This window comes from Amblyomma americanum, chromosome 1 (assembly GCF_052857255.1).
Source record: "Amblyomma americanum isolate KBUSLIRL-KWMA chromosome 1, ASM5285725v1, whole genome shotgun sequence".
NCBI lineage: Eukaryota > Metazoa > Arthropoda > Arachnida > Ixodida > Ixodidae > Amblyomma > Amblyomma americanum.
In genome coordinates, this window is record NC_135497.1 from 54,249,527 (window position 1) to 54,267,074 (window position 17,548).

Below are 17,548 nucleotides of genomic sequence, written 5' to 3' on the forward strand. Positions count from 1 at the left end.
GTGCAAAACACCCGCTTTAAATGATGGATATGCGCTTCTAGAGATTGGCTGAATACGGCGATATCGTCTAGATAGGCGCAAGCGTATTCTTCTTGCCCGGCTAGCAACTGGTTCATGTTCCTTTGGAAGGTTGCCGCTGTGTTCTTAAGACCGAAAGGCATCACCCGCCAGGCAAATTGACCTAGGTGCGAGATGAACGCTGTCGGAAGCTGAGAATCCTGAGTGAGTGGCAGCTGCCAATAGCCACGCCTGAGGTCCAGAAGTGTTATGAACCTCGCGGCTCCGACTCGCATGATCAGCTCCTGGGGGCAAACCACAGGAAATGCGTCCATCTCGGTCACCGCGTTCAGCGCTTGGTAGTCTATGCAAAGACGTACCGACCCGCCTTTTTTGGGAACGCACACGATCAGGTGTGCAAAAGAGCTTTTACAGGGGTAGATGAGGCCTTGTGCAAGGAGCTCATCAATTTGCCTCGTTACTTCGTCTTTTAAAGCCTCTGGGATCCTATAAGGGTGGCCTCGCCTTGGAGTTGCCCCCTCCGCGAGCTTTATGCTGTGCTTGCCCACGCGCGCGATCGACGGTTCGTTCGCAAATAATGCCTGGTGCTGCTCGAACGTGGCGTGCACCAGCTCTGCTGCATCCCTGTCTAAGTGGCTTGTTTTATCCGGCGTAGGCATTACCCAGTCCTTCGGGACGTTGCTTGCGTGCGGGGTATATTCGATTTCTCCAAAATCGCAGTCGTCATCAAATATGACGCTCGCCGAACCTACCTTCCCGACGTAAGGGCGTAGCTTATTTGCATGTACTAGCATGCGGTGACCGTCACTCATCTGCACATAGTACGAGTGCTCGCGGTACCTTTTTGTCACCGCCGCCGGCCCTAGCCACTTCGGGTACATTTTCTCTGGCCTCTTGTCATCAAAGACGAGGACCGCCTCACCTTCGCGAAAGGTTTTTACCATTGCGTGCTTGTTGTAGTGCGACGAGTACGCCTCTTGCTGTTTTCTAGTCGTTAGCTTCGCAATGTCGGCCGCGATCTCGAGCTGTGCTTTCAAATTTTTCAAATACTCAGCGGGAGCACTCGCTAGCTCCCCGGGTACCTCAATGTCTCCTGCCCAGCTTTGCTTCAGGATACCGAGTGGTCCTACTGGGTCTCGGCCGTAAAGCATTCGGAAGGGTGACACGCCAGTGGTGTCGTGTGGCACCGCCCTATAGGCCCAAAGAAGAAAGGGAATGAACTTGTCCCAGTCTTTCGGTTCATTTTCAGTTACGTGTGAGAGCATGGTCTTAAAGACTCTGTTCCACCTCTCCACCGCCCCATTGCTCTCCGGATGATTGGGAGCAGAAAAGCGCGGGGTACAGCCGAGTCTTTCGAGGAACTCCTTCGTAAGTGTGGCTGTGAAATTGGTGCCGCAGTCCGAACACACCACCTCGGGAACCCCAGTCCGGCTAAACACCGAAAGCAGCGCGTCGCAGGTTGCCCTGGCGGACAGAGACCTTAGGCAAACTACTTCTGGCCAATGCGTGTACAGATCTATTATGCAAAGCGCGTACCGATGTCCTCGGCCAGATGATGGCTCAATCGGACCTATGATATCCGCGTTCACTTTCTGAAAGGGAAACTTCGGGCGAGTGAGAGGCGTTATCGGTACCCTATCGGTTCGCCGGTGGTCTGAACGCACTTGACAGCTATGGCAGCTGTCACAGTGTTTGCGAATATCCGACTCCATGCCCGGCCAGTAGAAACTGTACTTTAGGCGAGCTTTAGTCTTGCGAAAGCCCAGCTGTCCCCCACAATAGGACTCGTGTGCTAGGCTGAGTGCGGCCTCGCGCCGTAATCTTGGCAGTACTAACTGCTGTACCCCTTGGCCTAGCACCTGGTCTTTATGATACAAAACTCCGTCTACGATAGACATGCCCGCCTTTCCTTGCTTGGCGTTCTGCCAGGCCTGACGCAGAGTCTCATCCTCATGCTGCTCCGCGCGAAACTTCTGTGCCCCGCTAAGCTCAGCCGTGCCGCCCGCCTGTGATGGCTCGACCTCATTACTGTCAACTGTCTGCTGGGGCAGGGTTTCGTCTGCGAACGCCAGGACGGGCTCGGTGCATACGTCTGGCCCTGATCTATCTGGTCTGTCTTCAGCTGGCGGCGACAGAGTTCCCACCGCCTGCACGAGACTCTCACTGTCAGTCTTGCCCGAGTCGTGCAGCTGTTTCCATGCGTCTGCGGAAATTAGACAGTCGGCTTGTGTGAGCTTGTCGGTGAGCGTACACAACACCGGTGTCGCATCGTCCACATTTTCGATCAGGGGAGCGCCACGACACAGCGCCAATGGAACTACTGCCAGTTTTGCCTCTACCTTCTCTCCGAAAGCGGAGACGAGATCGATCGTCCCATGTGGGGATACGAACTCCTCAGGTACAAGGCTTTCGCGCACTACGGTGATATCTGCACCGGTGTCCACAATAGCGCCAATAACCGCTTCCCTAGAGCAGATTTTAATGTCCCTGAGCGCTGGACGCGTGGATTGCAAGGCATGGGTGGACACGCGTGCCGTTAGCCTATCATCGCGCGGTAAATTCTCTCGTCTATCAGCTGGGTTCTCACGATCAAATGGGCAGTTCGCGACATGTCTCCAGTTTCCGCATCGGAAACAGCCACCCGACCGCGATACCTTTTTCTTTTCTCCTCCTGGCCTGACTGCGACTATTCTGTCTCCTCGCTCTGCTCCATGCTTCCGCGTGGGTGTGGCTTCAGTTCTCGGTGTTGGGGGCGTGTCAAAACCTTTAAAGCTGTCGGCTTTCCTCTGAGCGCTTCCCTTCCCGGCGGCTTCCTCGTATGTCTGTAGCAGTGCAGCTATCTCATCCGCATTCAGCCATTTCTCACCCTCGCGCAGCTTGACATATTTATGTGCTTCTTCTGATAGCCCCACCTTGAGCTGGTCGGCAACCAGTAGCTTCAATAATCCGTCAAAAGACGACACGCATCGTGACTTTAAATAAAAATTTAAGTAACTCTGGACGCGTGTGACAAAAGCCTTCCAGGTTTCTTCGCGGCGCTTGGTGGCCCCAGAAAACCGCCTTTGATACTCTGCGGCTGAAAGTTTCAACACGTCTAGGACCACCGCCTTCAACTCGTCATAGTCCCTGTGCTGCTCTGCGGTGAACCGTGTCGATAAGTAGGCTACCCGCTCAGCCAGCACCGGGAACACAAGCTGCGCCCAATGTTCCTTCGGCACGTTGTAAGCCACGAGCGAGCATTCCACTGACTCAAACTAGACGGGTACTTCACCGTCTGCCGGCAATTTGGGGAACGCGCCGGCGAGTAGCTTAGCATACTGTCTCAACCGCTCGTCCTCGGAAAGCGCCGCATTCTGGCTTCGAGCACGCATGATTTGCATCTCGAGCTCTATGGCTCTTATTTTTTTTTATACAATTCCAACTCTTTCTCAATGTTTTGGCCATGCCGTGACCCCGACGCCTCGTTGCTGCCCCTGTCTCCACCGTCCCCCCTGTCACCACTGTCACTACCGCTGTCAATCATAGATGCCTTGTCGGGGTTAAGATGATCAAATCGGGTTATCATCAACTACGCAAGCCTTAGTCAAACAGTGACCGCTAAGAAAACGAAGGAACCAGGGAACTCACTCGGAGCTGCGCTCAGGGTCCTCTTTTCGGGCAGGGATGGCGGCGACCTCGGACCAGGTGCCGACTGAAGCCGCTAGCTGCTGCCTTTACTCGGGGATGCCGTTTTCTGTCCGCTGAAGGCCATGTCCGCTTGAATCTTCCAACTGCCGCCGTTGCTCAGGGATACCACTCTGTGTCTGTTGAAGGCCTTGTCTTCGGCGTTTCACGCCCGATGCGGTTCGCACCTTCGTACCCCCGTAGCCTGTCGTCCTTTCGGTATCTCGCCTTGGATGCCGAACTTCGTCGTTCTCTCCGTGGATGTCTTCGTCCGTTCCTCGGGGCCTCTGCAGAGCACCAGTACTGTCGACTGCGCCAGTAAAGGTTTGCCGATGGTGTTGGTCCGGTGATTTCCAGAAACTGGATGCACTGCTTGAAGGCTTCTCGATGATATGACTTGCAGGCGAAGCAATTTAGTGAGAAACGAACTTTTATTCAGGCTATTTACAGCTGGGTACAAATAAGTCAGTATACGGCCACAGCTATCCGCGGCCGGCCTAGCCGACCGCCTGCACAGAGGCGAGGGACACTGCGTCCCAACAGTCAAACTGGCGCGCCTTGCACCAGCTCTCAACGGTCACTCCCTCCGCACTCGGCCAGACCGAGCGCCTGCCAGCTAGGAGTCGCTAGAGACCAAAGCACACGGGTGCGGCTCCCTTCGCGGGTACACCCCGAAGATGCCCGCGCCCCTTTCCACACGTAAAAATAAACTGCTAACTGCGGCTCATCAGTTTTGACGAATAGGAAAGCTCAGAACTGATGTCAGCGTTTTCCCTTACCCACGAGTTGCTCCCTAGGTGGTCTCGCAATCCGCCAAGGAGCCAGGGGTCCAAGGTCGAGGCCGGCAGATAGCCCCGCCGTCCGGAGCGGCGAAGGAAACCGCAAGGACGAATGGGGAGACTAACCAAAAAGGCACGAGTCCCCTTCTAACGGCGTTCACCAAAGCAAAACAAAATAAAACAAAACCGGATGCGCAGCCTAGGTCACTGCCCTCTCGCGGAATATTCGCAACACATGTACAAAAAGATGCGACAGCGCGCCGAACCCTACAAGAGGCATGTATGGCATGTGCAGCGATGGAGCTAGAGAATAGTTTCACACAGGGCATGGACATCGTTCCTCAGACCCACTCACAGGCTTCACTGCTGAGACTGCACAGTTAGTTACGTTTTAAGTTTATGAGGTGCATGCTGAAAAGGAAATTGTGGACTCCGAACACAGCAGAAGGACTTAGCTTGTAAGACTTAGCTTGTAACTGACTGGCCCTTTCGTGTTGTGCACCATGTGCAGTGCTCGCCAGTAGTAATAGCCCCAAAAAAATTTGATGTATTTTGCTTTCACATGACAACATTGAACTGTGGTCATGGGCCACAATACTGTAGAATGTGTGCGTATTTATTCAGATAAGCACAAAATAGATGATACAGCTGGTAGTGCAAAGACCTATCAACCTGATAATCATACTCTGATACCTCGTGAATTCAAAATCATCGGGACCGCGAAAAATATTTGAATTAACCAGGTTTTCAAGTTAACCAAGTACACCAAAAAATGGGACCCAAGCAGAAAATTCTGCTGCGGGAACGCACTACCTATATTAGATGAACTTTGCAGTTACCATATATTGCTGCTTAAAGTCGACCCCCAAACTCATTATCCTTGCTGGGCAAGGAAAAAAAATTGACTCCAAATATAGGTCAATGCGTACCTTTATTTGGAGCACCCATTCCCTTGCCCGCCTCATTCCGCCGCCACACTTTGTTTTGTTGCTTCAAGCAATTATAAGGATAGCAGTCTGAAGCTAGTGGAGACCACGAGTGAAAAAACAGCACTCTCCTCTGCCTTCCACACTCGCGTGCAGCCCGGCTGACTGGCGGCAAACCGAACTGCAAACGGTCCTGTAGTTTCGGATTCCGGCACGATGCATGCCCCGGTTATTATCGGAAGTGAAGTCACTGGATAAGTTTGCAGAATACCACATTCCTTTTGCCCGTGCCACCAGACTTGGATCAAACATGGCTGCCACAGCCCAGTGCTGCCTAAACAGCCAGCACCAGTATTTGAAGGCGGTTTCCATAGAGCAGCGGGCTGCCAAAGCCTCTGGGCTTTCCTCTAGAACCCGCGTGCATGCACAAGGTACTGCGTCAACTGGTACGAAAATTATTTCTTGGTTTATTAGAGTATCCATTCAAAATATTTCCGAAGACAGCTATGACAACTGCGCCGAAGTTTAATTTGTCAATTGTAATGAGTTGCGGCGGCAGATACGCAGGGAAACACTGATATATGCAATGCCAAGAACATCAGGCAGGGGAAGCCATGAAGCTTCTGAATCCACTGGCGAGGAGAGGAGGATCTAATACTCTAAAAACTTATCCAGTGACTCTAATCGGAAGCTTGATTTCGTGCAACCTACTACTTGTCTGAGGAAGCAACCGTTAATAAAACAAGCCAAGTAAACGGCATGCAATTTGAATTTTCTTCATCGGAACCAATCTGCTTACGAATTAACTTTTTTCAACGCATGGAGCCCCTTGCTTCCTGCCAGGAATGGGCATCAGCATGAGGGTACAGCCCTCTGCTCGTCCAAGACTATCTTAGACCCCACAATAGGTCGGCTCCGCATATAGGTCGACCCCCCCCCCCCACCCCACCCCAATTTCGAATGCTCATTTTTCTGAAGGTCGACTGATGTGCGGCGGTACGCGGACGCTCTCTGACGCTACTAGGGTTAGGAGATGTTTCGATGTCAGCACCTCCACTAGACACTGCCTTGATCACTGACAGGCTGGAGAGGAGCAAGGAGCGTGCACATAGCTGTTTTCAGTCTTGCCGTGCCGGGACGAAGCACCAAGAGCGTGTTACTTTGAAACTGATATCCACGGTTGCATTATAGTGTAGTACATTGTTTCCTCTGCAGACGCACGCTTCAGCAATCCACAGACCATACCATAGGCTGGTTTTTGTGCTAGGAGTACTGGGGCTTTGCATCAATATTGGCCTGTCGAGCAGCTGCAACATTCTGCGGCGCCGCCTTGCAGCTCCGATAGGCCAGCATTTCACCAATTTGTGGGGAAATTGGGATCAGGCATTCCCACATAGCACCCAAGATCTTCGAATCAACCTGTTTGATGCAGGCCGCCGCTTCGAATTATCCGGTCAAATTTATATTCGAAATTATGGGATTTCAAATTAAGAGAGTTCAAATGATCCAGGTGTTACTGTAGTTGTCTTTCTATGTTCACTCATTGCTCATAAATGCAAACACTTGTCTATGTGCTTCAAGATCAGTGCCATCAAAGATCTGGAAAACTCCTAATTTTGATGCACAGCAGATGAAAGTTGTGAAAAAATACAAATTTTTCCAAAAACGCCTTCCATATTCACTTCAAAGAAAAATTAAGAAGCACAGAACCCTATTTATACATTAATTGTGTGTGCTTTGCAGTGCATAGTATATGGCCCTACAATTTATAGTTCTCAGTCATTAGTAGCAGCCTGGTTGCTGTAAGATCATGAGCTTTGTAATTGATATGGCACGATAACCTTATCTGCATTTGTGCATACTTGCTTAGCTCTTTATTCGGGTCAGTCACCGTAAGGTCCTCTTGGGAGTAAAAACTACCTTCTTTGTGCTGGCATAGTGCTTTCTTTTAATGCTTGTCTTCAGTTCACCAATTGTGTTCTGGCTGTGTGACTTCTGTGCAGGGGAGCATGCGTGGGCGCCCGCGAGTAGCACGCTCGGCAAGCCAGCGCAGCAACGGTCCTCGGCCAGCACATCCACCCCCGCCACGGCCACCTGCACCCCCTGACGGGCCTCTGTACGATGACTGTGCCACAAGTCTAGAGTTTGCAGGCACCCCACTAGCCTTTGTGCATGATGAGCCAAACAGTGCGCAGAACCGTGTTGTGAATAGGCCGTTGCCTGCACGACCCACACCTGCCAGCTCACAACCCACACCAGTCAACTCCCGACCCACACCAGTCAACTCGCGCTCCACTGTAGGAGGGGTAGCCGCGCTGGCGCAGAAGTTTGAAAGGAATGCCACAGAGTCTTCCCAGCCACATCACGGGAGAGTACAGCCTACACCAGGGCAGCGGTCTTACACAACAACACTTTCATGAGCATCCTCATAGCACACTGGCATTGTACACTGCACTTGGCATGTGGTTGCTTGGCCTGGATTTAACTCTGCCGTGGCCACATCTGAGGTGCAAGGCATAGGAGAACTGTACACCTCTGCATGTCGAGCACCGCAGGTTGTGACATTGTTGCGCATTGGCTGTTGAACTCATCATAAATCCTCACTGCGTCTCATAGTCCAAGCAGGAGTCATGTGATCATGAAGATTTCATGTTTGCACAGCTTGTGGCATTACTGAAAGACTAAGGACTGGATTTGGCTGCCATGATTAGTTTTTAATAGTATATCTTTATTTTGGCTGACACTGCTTTACAAACAGGAGCCTGCAGGAATTAGTTAAATGCAGCCATCTGCATATACCAAGCTGACACAATACATGTGGCAACTGAGTCAGAATAAAAGGCAGTGAATTCCACCTATGCTCTGGCACATGGGCAATTCATTGTTTAGGCTTGGAGATGCCATGTCTCAAGTTTAGGCAATCGAACTGGACAAAAAAGGCTTGTGCAAAAAGGGCTTGTGCCCAGCTGCAGAACTTGGCCTTTATGCTGCATTTTTTAATTGCTAAATTTCATTTCACCACTTTTCAACCATTGTATACTTTTTCGGGAAGCAGTGAGCCCTGCATTTCATTGTGAATCTTGTTTTGTTATAAGGCAAAGTTATACAATAGAATCCTGCTGTTATGTTATTGAATGCTGCATTTTCCCAGCTGCTACGCTGTAGTCAGAGTTGTGCGTACGGCATTACAAGTAATTGATTTCTTGTAATGCGTTTATTATTTTTTTCAAGGAGTAACATTCGCAGTAATTCAATTTTTTATTTATTTATTTTTTCTTCTTCAAAGAATCAGTTATTTGTAAAAGTTACCTTCTGTTCGAAAAACGAGTCGTAACCACCAGTATGACTTTGAGAACCGGAACATGCTGGCAAACACTAGTTCTAGTGCCGAATATTCCTTCGCGATAGAGAGACAATGGTCAGGTTGCGTAAAAGCTATGTGCGCAATAATGTCGGGACATGCAAGCCTGAGCGGCCTGCATTTGACTAACCCTGTGTTCTGTGGTTTGCATTTCTTCATGATGGCACAACGGAATGTCAGGTTTAGTGAGCTTGAGCCTTTTCCCCGCGGAGTGCGTTAGCAACGAAGCGTGAAGCCTTGCGTAAATACAAGCTGGTACACAAGGTCTTTTTAAGTTATAACTCACCCTTTCCTCCAGTGCATACACAGAGAGAGCCGTCAGTGTCGCTGCTGATGTTGTCACAGTCACAAGGAAGCATGGAAAAAATACCGGTGAAAATTTGGAAAAAAAGTGCTGGTTAAAAATTTACAGTGTATGAATTGCAATAGACAACCGATCAAGGTAGCTGCACTAGCTTATTCTACAAATATATTTCCCTCATGCTAATAAAAGTTCGAAGGAAACTCACGTAGTAGTAATCGATTACTTTCTTGTAATTGTTCAGTTACTTTTTTCGGGGCTGTAATTGACCACTGAAAAAAGTTGCATTTCAGATGGAGTAATTGTAATTGTAGTCGGTTAGTTCTTTTCTGGAACTTGTACAATCTTGTTGCAGTGAGTCAGTCCTACTATAGCCCCCATAGAAACTCGTGTGATACAAACTCGGCCGCCGCATCTCAATTTCAGTAGTGTTCCCACATGAAATGCTGCAAATGTAGCCTCGCTCAGGTGCTTTACTCCATGCTGGCATTTTGGCATCAAATGTTTAGCACACACGCTACAGTGATGGCACAGCAGCTCCAAAATGGAACTCCACACTCCAGCGGCACACCGCAGCCATGCTGCCGCATGCACGCTTATGGGCAGCATGAATTTTGTTTCAGCAGTTGGTGCAGTCTCATTGCTGCTGCGATATGCATGCAAATAACTGAAAGCACAAAAACAAAGCTATGTCACTCGGACAGCATTGTACAAGACGCGGTTGACGGGTTGGCTCCAAGGCTTTCGTTTTATCATCCACTTTTTTCTTGTAGCCTGCAGCTTAAAGGACTAAATTTCTAAATTCCAATAGACAAGGGTCATGTGTGGCCGCTGAGAAAACAGTGTAGGAGCAAATGTATGTCGCAATATGGACCGCTCTGTGCACACTCCCTCCTTGATGCTGCCACCCTTTCACCGGCAGCTGTTCAGGCAAACAGAGCCATTATGGGGCATTTAAGGTGCTCTCGATGAAGAGAGTCGCAAAGCCTTGCAAATTCGAAAAAAGCATGTTGCGCTTACAATATTAAAAAAAAAGAAAGAAAAAGGCAGACAATGCTGCATTATCTCTTCACGCACTGTATTCAACTGCTGTATTACCCGGCTGGTACAGTTCTTTTTCGTGGTCTCATGAAAAATGTAACAGCATGGTTCTACTGTAGTACGGTCATACAAACTTTCCACACTGTTTTGAAGTATGCATGTGTGCTCAGTTTGACCAACTTGCAAGAACTACAACATTGGCACACTTCCAAGCACAAACACACATACACACACATGCACACCTAATCCTTGTTTATGTTCCTACACTGCTTTAAGTCATTACAAGTACAGTATAAACTCCTTAATTTTCAAACTTCAAGGGACAGGGGAAAATGTTCAAACTATCTAGTGACCCCGAAAAAGCTGTCAAGAACTGCTTGCCTCAAGGTAAATTTATTTGGCGAAAGGCTGGGCAACAAGTGCCTGAATCTGGGATGAGAACAGCGCGGCAATGACTGTTTTTCACGTTTCCATCAGTGCTTTATTGCGTGCATACTTTCGGGACCAACAAAGCAGAGCTCCTTCAGAATCGTGAGCGCCTCCTGCAACCTTCATGGTGTGACGTGGTAAAGCCCCGCTGCTACCGCATCACACCAATCATAAATGGTACTGTCATGGGTGAGGAGGCTTCACCACACAAATGCGAACGGCACATGAAGAGCACGCAGTTTTGGCGCACTGGAAGTACAGAACCACGAGTATGAAAATGAAGGCAATTGCTTAGCGGCGACGAAACAGCAAAAAAAAAAAAATGGGCGGGGGGGGGGGGGGAATAGAAAACATGAGCGATGTACCAATCAGCGTTCGAAATGGTGCTCTGCGGGGCTAGCATGGCTGGCTTATGCTGGCTAGTCGATCCACCGTCGCTGCTGTGCAATGCAAAGCTTGGAAAAACGAAACCGAAACTAAGCGGTCAGACTGTTCTCTGACACAGGGCCGCCTGTTTGTTATCACACCGGCCATCACGCACACGTCAGAAGTGCACGAGCGACTCTGCAGCATGGAATTCAGGTTTTGAGTAGGGCTGTTTCGATGATCTTTTGCTGTGCCTGCACCGGTCATACCTGGGCGTGGCTTCCCTTTGGGAGCCTTCTCGAATCAACCTGTGCAAGACCTGTAGCACACGAATTAATGAGCGTCTAATGCCACAGACTTACGTGGGGGTTGGCCGGGACCAAGCCAGCAGTTGAGTTATCAGGATGTCTGAAATAATGGGGGCCAAATTTTTTAATGACCTTTTACTATACTGAGGCTGTATCTTTTGCTGTGTTCATTCCGCTGTTGCATTCTTTCACCACTTGTGACACAGTATACAGCAGTGGGCAATCACAAAAATTTTTGCAAATAGCTCCATGATTGGTTTCTAATGCTGGGTCAGCTGCAGCTGCAGCTAGAATGAACAATGGATCGTTTACTGTGACAGTAACATTTGGCATTGCGATGACCAGCACAGTGAGTGCCTTGGGTGTTCAGTGAACTTGTATGCACAAGCGATTGGTTCGACATCTACACAGCACTGGATTCTGGCATTCGTCCTTTGAGCTTTGCTAGTAAGGCCACGAAGTGTTATTGTGAGTGATAGGTGTTTAATACCCCAATTGAGCGGGAAATTGCTATGTCACTTTCTATGAGTGCTCTTTTGTCTCGTGGAGTGTCGCTTCGCTATTGCAGTGCTACACCGCTGAAGTATGTCGTCCAAAATTATGTTGATAACAGCAGGTAAAGCTCATACGTGCCCAAAAATTTTAGGTGCTCACAATTTCTTGGGTTGCATCACTTTTATACTACGTGCTTTTTACAAGGCCTTATTTTATTAACAAAAACAGCTGCCACAACCTTACCGATGTAATCAAACATAGCAAGCAAAGACAAGCATGATGCACATCCAGTGCTCAGAGAGGGAAAATTGTTGGATATGTTGTTTACTTTTGAGTACACTTATCGTTAATGCTTAGCAATAAAATCTGATAATTTGTCTTGAAATTTATCACCATCCTTGTTTTGAACTATGTCTATTTCAACCCTGGAAGAGCTGCTATTGAAGTTGTTCATTTGATGGGAGTTAAATCTGTTTGGGCATAACATAAACTGCAAGCAAATGTGTTACTCAGTCACCGGTCTGCTCTTCATGGACTAGGTACTGCTCACCAGGTACCTTGTGCTCACAGTCCTCAAAGGGCATTAACCCTTTCCTGTCAGGTGTAGTTTCCCCACCAACTAGTGGTCCAGTCAGCATTCCTTTGGGCCTTGCCCCTCATAAGGAAAGGGTAATTTGGTTGTAAATAGTTATCTACAGCATTTTTTCTGCTTTGCTATGTCTTCTACGGAACTTCTTCGATGTGTGGTATTTCTAGGACCGTTCTTCGGTATATCATCATCGCTGCAGGTTTCACTGCTGCATTCCTCAGTTTCACTGTCTGAAGTTACTCTTGACATCAACTTTTTAATGCGAGAACATTAGGAGTGCCATGAAGGTGAAAACTGTCCGGCGGCATCTGTGTAAAGCCTCCACCTGCTAGGTGGTGTTTAGGGAGATGTGACTGTTTCCATCTGACCCCCTCTCCTCCTCCTCCTCCTCCTCCTCCTCCTCCTCTCCACTTGTAGGAGAGAGGAGGGATGAAGGATGACTCTGCAAAAATGAAAATGACTAAGCAGAAAGTGACTCGGACAACAGTAGGTCTACCTGCAAACCATACAGCCTCCCGAAGAACTACCAGCGCAAAAATGAAGCTTGCCGGAGCTATCGCATCTCACATTGCTCGGGAAGGGCAACCTGTGTTCTTGCAGGTGCCGCTGGTGGCTGTGTTTGAAGCAGTCACCTGCCAGTACGGTAACACATTGCTTAACTGCTGTGCCACTGTGCCGATAATGGCATGAGGACTCTCTACGATCTGACAGTGCGATATATCTTGTGTAGTTGCGTAGTCTGAATTGGAATAGATTGGAGAGTGAACGACTATGAACTCTGAATGGGAATAGAATCGGGAACTGGAATAGATTGATAAATGAAAGAAACATGCTATCGCATTTCTTCTGTGTGGTCCAGTTGATCACTGCTAATTTTATTATCAAAGGACGCACATAGTTTTCATCAGCATTGAAGTCATCTTCGCTTTCAGCAAAATCATTTGACAGCTGTCCGGAAAAGACGAGCAGTGGGATGCAAGCCACGTCGCATTGTTTTCATACTATTTCAGGGCCTCCAAAATCACCTGATAAGATATATTTCTGCATTGGTACATTGCACCCATCTATCGGGAGAAAAAAAAGAAATGCTAATCTGCAGGCTACAGCTGTCCCCATGAGATGGGGGGGCTCTTTTCACTACATAAAATGCGTCAAGCAATGCCCGGCCGCTGACCGGATGCACACTTTTCCACTGTCTGACAATGCCCGACAGATGGCCGGAAAGGCTAGTGTGTACTTTGTGTACTAGGTGCATTGGCAGGTTTCCTAAAAGGTAGCAAGCAGTTCTTCTGACATACTTTTTAAGGTTGCAGGTATATTCAAGCATGCATGCATACATTCTAAATTTGTTTGCTTTAACAAGAAAACAATTTGCAACCCGTTTCACTCGTGCCTCTTGACACGAGTGAAAACCCTAGGTGGGAACATCTGTCACGTACATGGGCTTTAACATCATGGAGTGCACGTGCCTGACAGCTGTACATTTGTCGTGTCTTCTTTAGATACAATGCTGTAGTCAGTAGCCACAAGAACTGTGCCTTGCTGATGTGCATGCCAGTGTGCTCATGGGGACTTGTTCTGACATGCAGGAAGTCTTGTGAAGTCTCTGGGGCACCCAAAAACATTTCCCGGTGGGAGTCCTTGTACATATGTGGCAAGCGGTATGCTGGTGTTTGCAGTTTCCAGGGCAGGGTGGAGAAGAACACCAATACTCGGTGCATAATGGGCTGTGCCCTTGGCTTGCTGTATTTATGGCCCTGCATTTGTGGAGCATGACCTTCCCCTTACGCTGGTATAAGTTGAAGTTGGTTGTTTTGCATCCAGTGTTGAGCAGGGATCTGTTGTGGGCAGATTTCTGCGTTGAGTGTAGTGCTGCTTGGCTGTTTTGAGGATGCACTCCTACTTAATGTTCTGCCATGGTACAAAGCTCATTGCATGCTGTTTTGATGTAGTGTGCTTTCAACCTTTATAATCGTATGACAGTTTGCAAGGCTTGAAAAGCTGTACAAGTAGTCTTGCACCATAATGCCTTTGAATGAATGCTGCTGTGCTAGCTTTGACATTTCATTTGTTCATTCAAGGTGAGTCTACTATTGCTCTCATTGCTCTCGCATGGTAGACATTGGTCAGGTGATAGGTAGTGCAACTTCTGTCTGCGTTCTTGGCTTTTTTGATATCCAGTGGTTGTATGTTTTAATAAATGAAGAAGCATGTAGGTTCTTAGAATTTCCAATCCTTGAAATACAGGACAGCAAAGCTATCTGTACAGGAGCCTTACCATTCACCATAGAGTGGCTTTGTAATAATGCAGTAACCTGCAGTTGTAATCCTAAAGCGAGCCAGAACAAGACAAGGTTTTTGGGTGCGGCATGTGTGAGCCATGTTTGGTTATGCAATATGTGAAATAGAGTTACAAAGTTGGCCATATTGTGCCGTGTGCCATGAAGTGAACATAGTGTTGCGACACTTTTTTGTTCTTCAAGTTACAGCATGTACGAGTCCACATTGCAACATTAATTTCTGTAGAGGACAACTTGGCAGACTTCATTTTGCAACCAGTATTAGAGATTGCTGTGACTGGGAAAAAGAGCAGTCGTCGATGCTGGATTGGCACAAGTTTCTTTGTGTGTGATACAAAGACAAGTCATAATGAAGCGCACATAAGAGTGGCACTGTGTTCATTGGCAATGGCGAAGCAAAATGAGAACAAGCTTCTGGGTTCTACATCCGTGATCCTCCTGCCACAACTCCTAGCTGTGCATGTTTGTTTTTGTAAGTGCCTATTTATAGACATTTTACATCTATTCATTTCTTGTTTCTCTGCGCGTGAACAGGAGGCATGTGTTTCCTTCAAAGGGCTTTTCCTCAGCCATTGTTTCTGACTGGCATGTGCAGGCCACGCATTTCTAGTGCATGTGGCAGTTGTTACAATAGAATGCTGTAGTAGGTTAGAGCACACAATGACTTTCAGTCTTGTGAGATAACTGAAGTTTACACCCATGCCCGTGTGCAATATAGACAAGCTGTACATTTCTTGTGCAGGACTACCACTAGTGCAGTTTCAAAGTGTGAATGTCACAGTTTTATTTTTTCCCTGTACATATGTATTTACTGTGTTGAGCAAAGGTTGCTTCTGTGAACAAGCATATATAAATAATTAAGTATATATATAAATATATATATATAGACGTATACATATGTACATAATAAACCGTTTATTTATGAACTTTGTGTAGTCTGACTGGTCTCTGCTTCTTTGTAGACATATTGATGCGGGAGAATATCGGAAAATGCAACATTTTATTTCCTGCTTGTCCATGGCTCTCATTCTCTGAGTGGCTTTTGCCTTGCATTGTACGTACACTGCTGCAGTCTGAATGACATTTCTGTACATTTCACAGATGTGCAGGCATGCGCAAAAGTATAGACCACGTGAACTGAGGCAAAACTGCTTGTTAGGGCTATCTGGCAGTGGGTGCATGTTGTTGATATATGCGCGGTAAGCCCTCCCTAATATGCTAGCCTGCTTGCCTGTGCATTTCCGTCAGGCACTGCTTTTTCGACAAAAAAAACACTCTATCATTTGTGTGGTCTCTCCTCATTTGCACATGCCTGTACATTAAATTCAGCCTCAGTGACTGCCACATAATGGCTGGCTGTTGCTACAAATTTATCATAAAACTGCTGGTATTGCTTCGTGTTTATGTATCTTATTTCTTCAATCCCTGTTGTTTGTCACAGCTTTAGGTGCTTACTGTTTACTGGGTATGGATTACTAGTTAATGATGTAAGTACTTTATATACCGCATTTACTCACATAATTTGTGCACTTTTTTCTTGTTACGGCTTTAAAAAGGGGGTGTGCAAATTACGCAAAAATTTTGTGAACATGTCAGAAAAAGCTCTACAAAGCTCATTGCGCACAATATGTACTATATATTTCCACCTATACATTGACCCCCCAACTCTCCTCACTGGCTAAAAAAAAAAAAAACGATTCCAAACATAAGACTCGCACCCCTTCCCACTCTGTCGCATGTTATGTAGTTCCCTGTCTGATGGCATGACTGCATGTGCGCAGCTCAGAGCAATACACGCGCAACGATACAGTCTCAAAGCCAGCAGTCCAAAGAAAATGGAGATAAAAAGCAATGGAACGACACCCTCGCGTGCGGCTCTGCCAACTAGCAGCAAACTGTTAGGTAGTTTCAGAATTCGGCACAAGCTGGAGGTTACCGGAAGTTTGCTCTTGCAACTGTACGCCCAGGAAAGTGACTGCCAGCGCAAGCAAGCTGGGTAAACTGCACGCAGTTGACCTCTCACCAATCGCGCCTTTCACAGCCGCACTGCCCTGCGCGAACCCGTGTGCATGCTGGTGGTCTGACGCAGCAGGGAGCATAAAATATGCATTCTTTTTAGGAACCCAGGTAATAAATTAGGGTGCACAAATTACACGAGTAAATACGGTGTGTAACACACTTTGTTTTGGCTAAAATCTAATTTCTCTCAACTTGAAATTATTCGTTGATATCGTAATCGATACTTATGTCACTTATGCATCGCCTGAAAGTAAATCTGGCAACTGTGGCCATAAAGCCTGTAATGCTGCACTTAGCAGCAGAATGACTTGCCTCCTTAGCCAGCAGGGTGAATGGTAACTATAGGAGTGGTTAAACTTTCAGCACTTGATTTTTACAAAATTCAGCCGGTACTTCTCGGCATTTCTATTTCATAACTTCAGCATTCATAAGCACCCATTTTGCGCCAGCACAATTTCTTGGCATTTTCAACAAATTTTGACTAGGGGCTTTATGTGTCCATTTACAGCAAAAAGGCAATGGTAGGTACTAACGAAACTGTCGCAGATTTAGTGCAGGAGATCCTGACTTGAAGATGTGGCATTCCTCTACCACCAATTGCTTCCAGAAGGCTCAAGACCTTACCACAGCAGAGGAAGCTTGGGGGCATCTATCAGCTAATCCTTTACGCAGCTTTTCCGTGTACATATCATTATTATGCCTCCCTTGTTCAGAGGACAGCTGGCACTAGCAGGCATTGAGTCCTTGGGTACTCGTGGTCCCTCCTCACCAAGACTGCTTCATGAACACTACCTGTGATCTCTCTACATTTGGAGCGTGTCTATCGAAGGGAATTTATCTCTCCACTTCTTATTACATGTTAATTTCAGCAGAAGGTAAAAAGCAGTAGATTAGCAAAAAACAATGCTATGGAATGCATTTAGCAGACTCTTAAGTTCCCAGAAGTGGCCTAT

General features: G+C 47.5%; 2 protein-coding genes across 2 annotated transcripts in view; one reads left to right on the plus strand and one right to left on the minus strand.

The window, feature by feature from the left end:
* LOC144112832 (zinc metalloproteinase-disintegrin-like protein F1) overlaps window positions 1–10,833 on the plus strand; it is a 57,832-nt gene extending 46,999 nt beyond the window's left edge. Inside the window, exon 20 of the mRNA XM_077645643.1 lies at window positions 7,390–10,833. Within this exon, the coding sequence (XP_077501769.1) occupies window positions 7,390–7,806 (417 nt within the window). The 3' untranslated portion in view covers window positions 7,807–10,833. The remainder of the gene's footprint in view (window positions 1–7,389) is intronic.
* On the minus strand, window positions 1,145–5,425 carry LOC144115683 (uncharacterized). Its single transcript, XM_077650152.1, has 3 exons — window positions 5,390–5,425; window positions 1,919–3,272; window positions 1,145–1,209 (listed from the first exon to the last, which is right to left on the minus strand). Exons 1-3 carry the CDS (start codon window positions 5,423–5,425, stop codon window positions 1,145–1,147), a joined length of 1,455 nt encoding a protein of 484 aa, XP_077506278.1.
* Window positions 10,834–17,548: the final 6,715 nt, after the last annotated feature.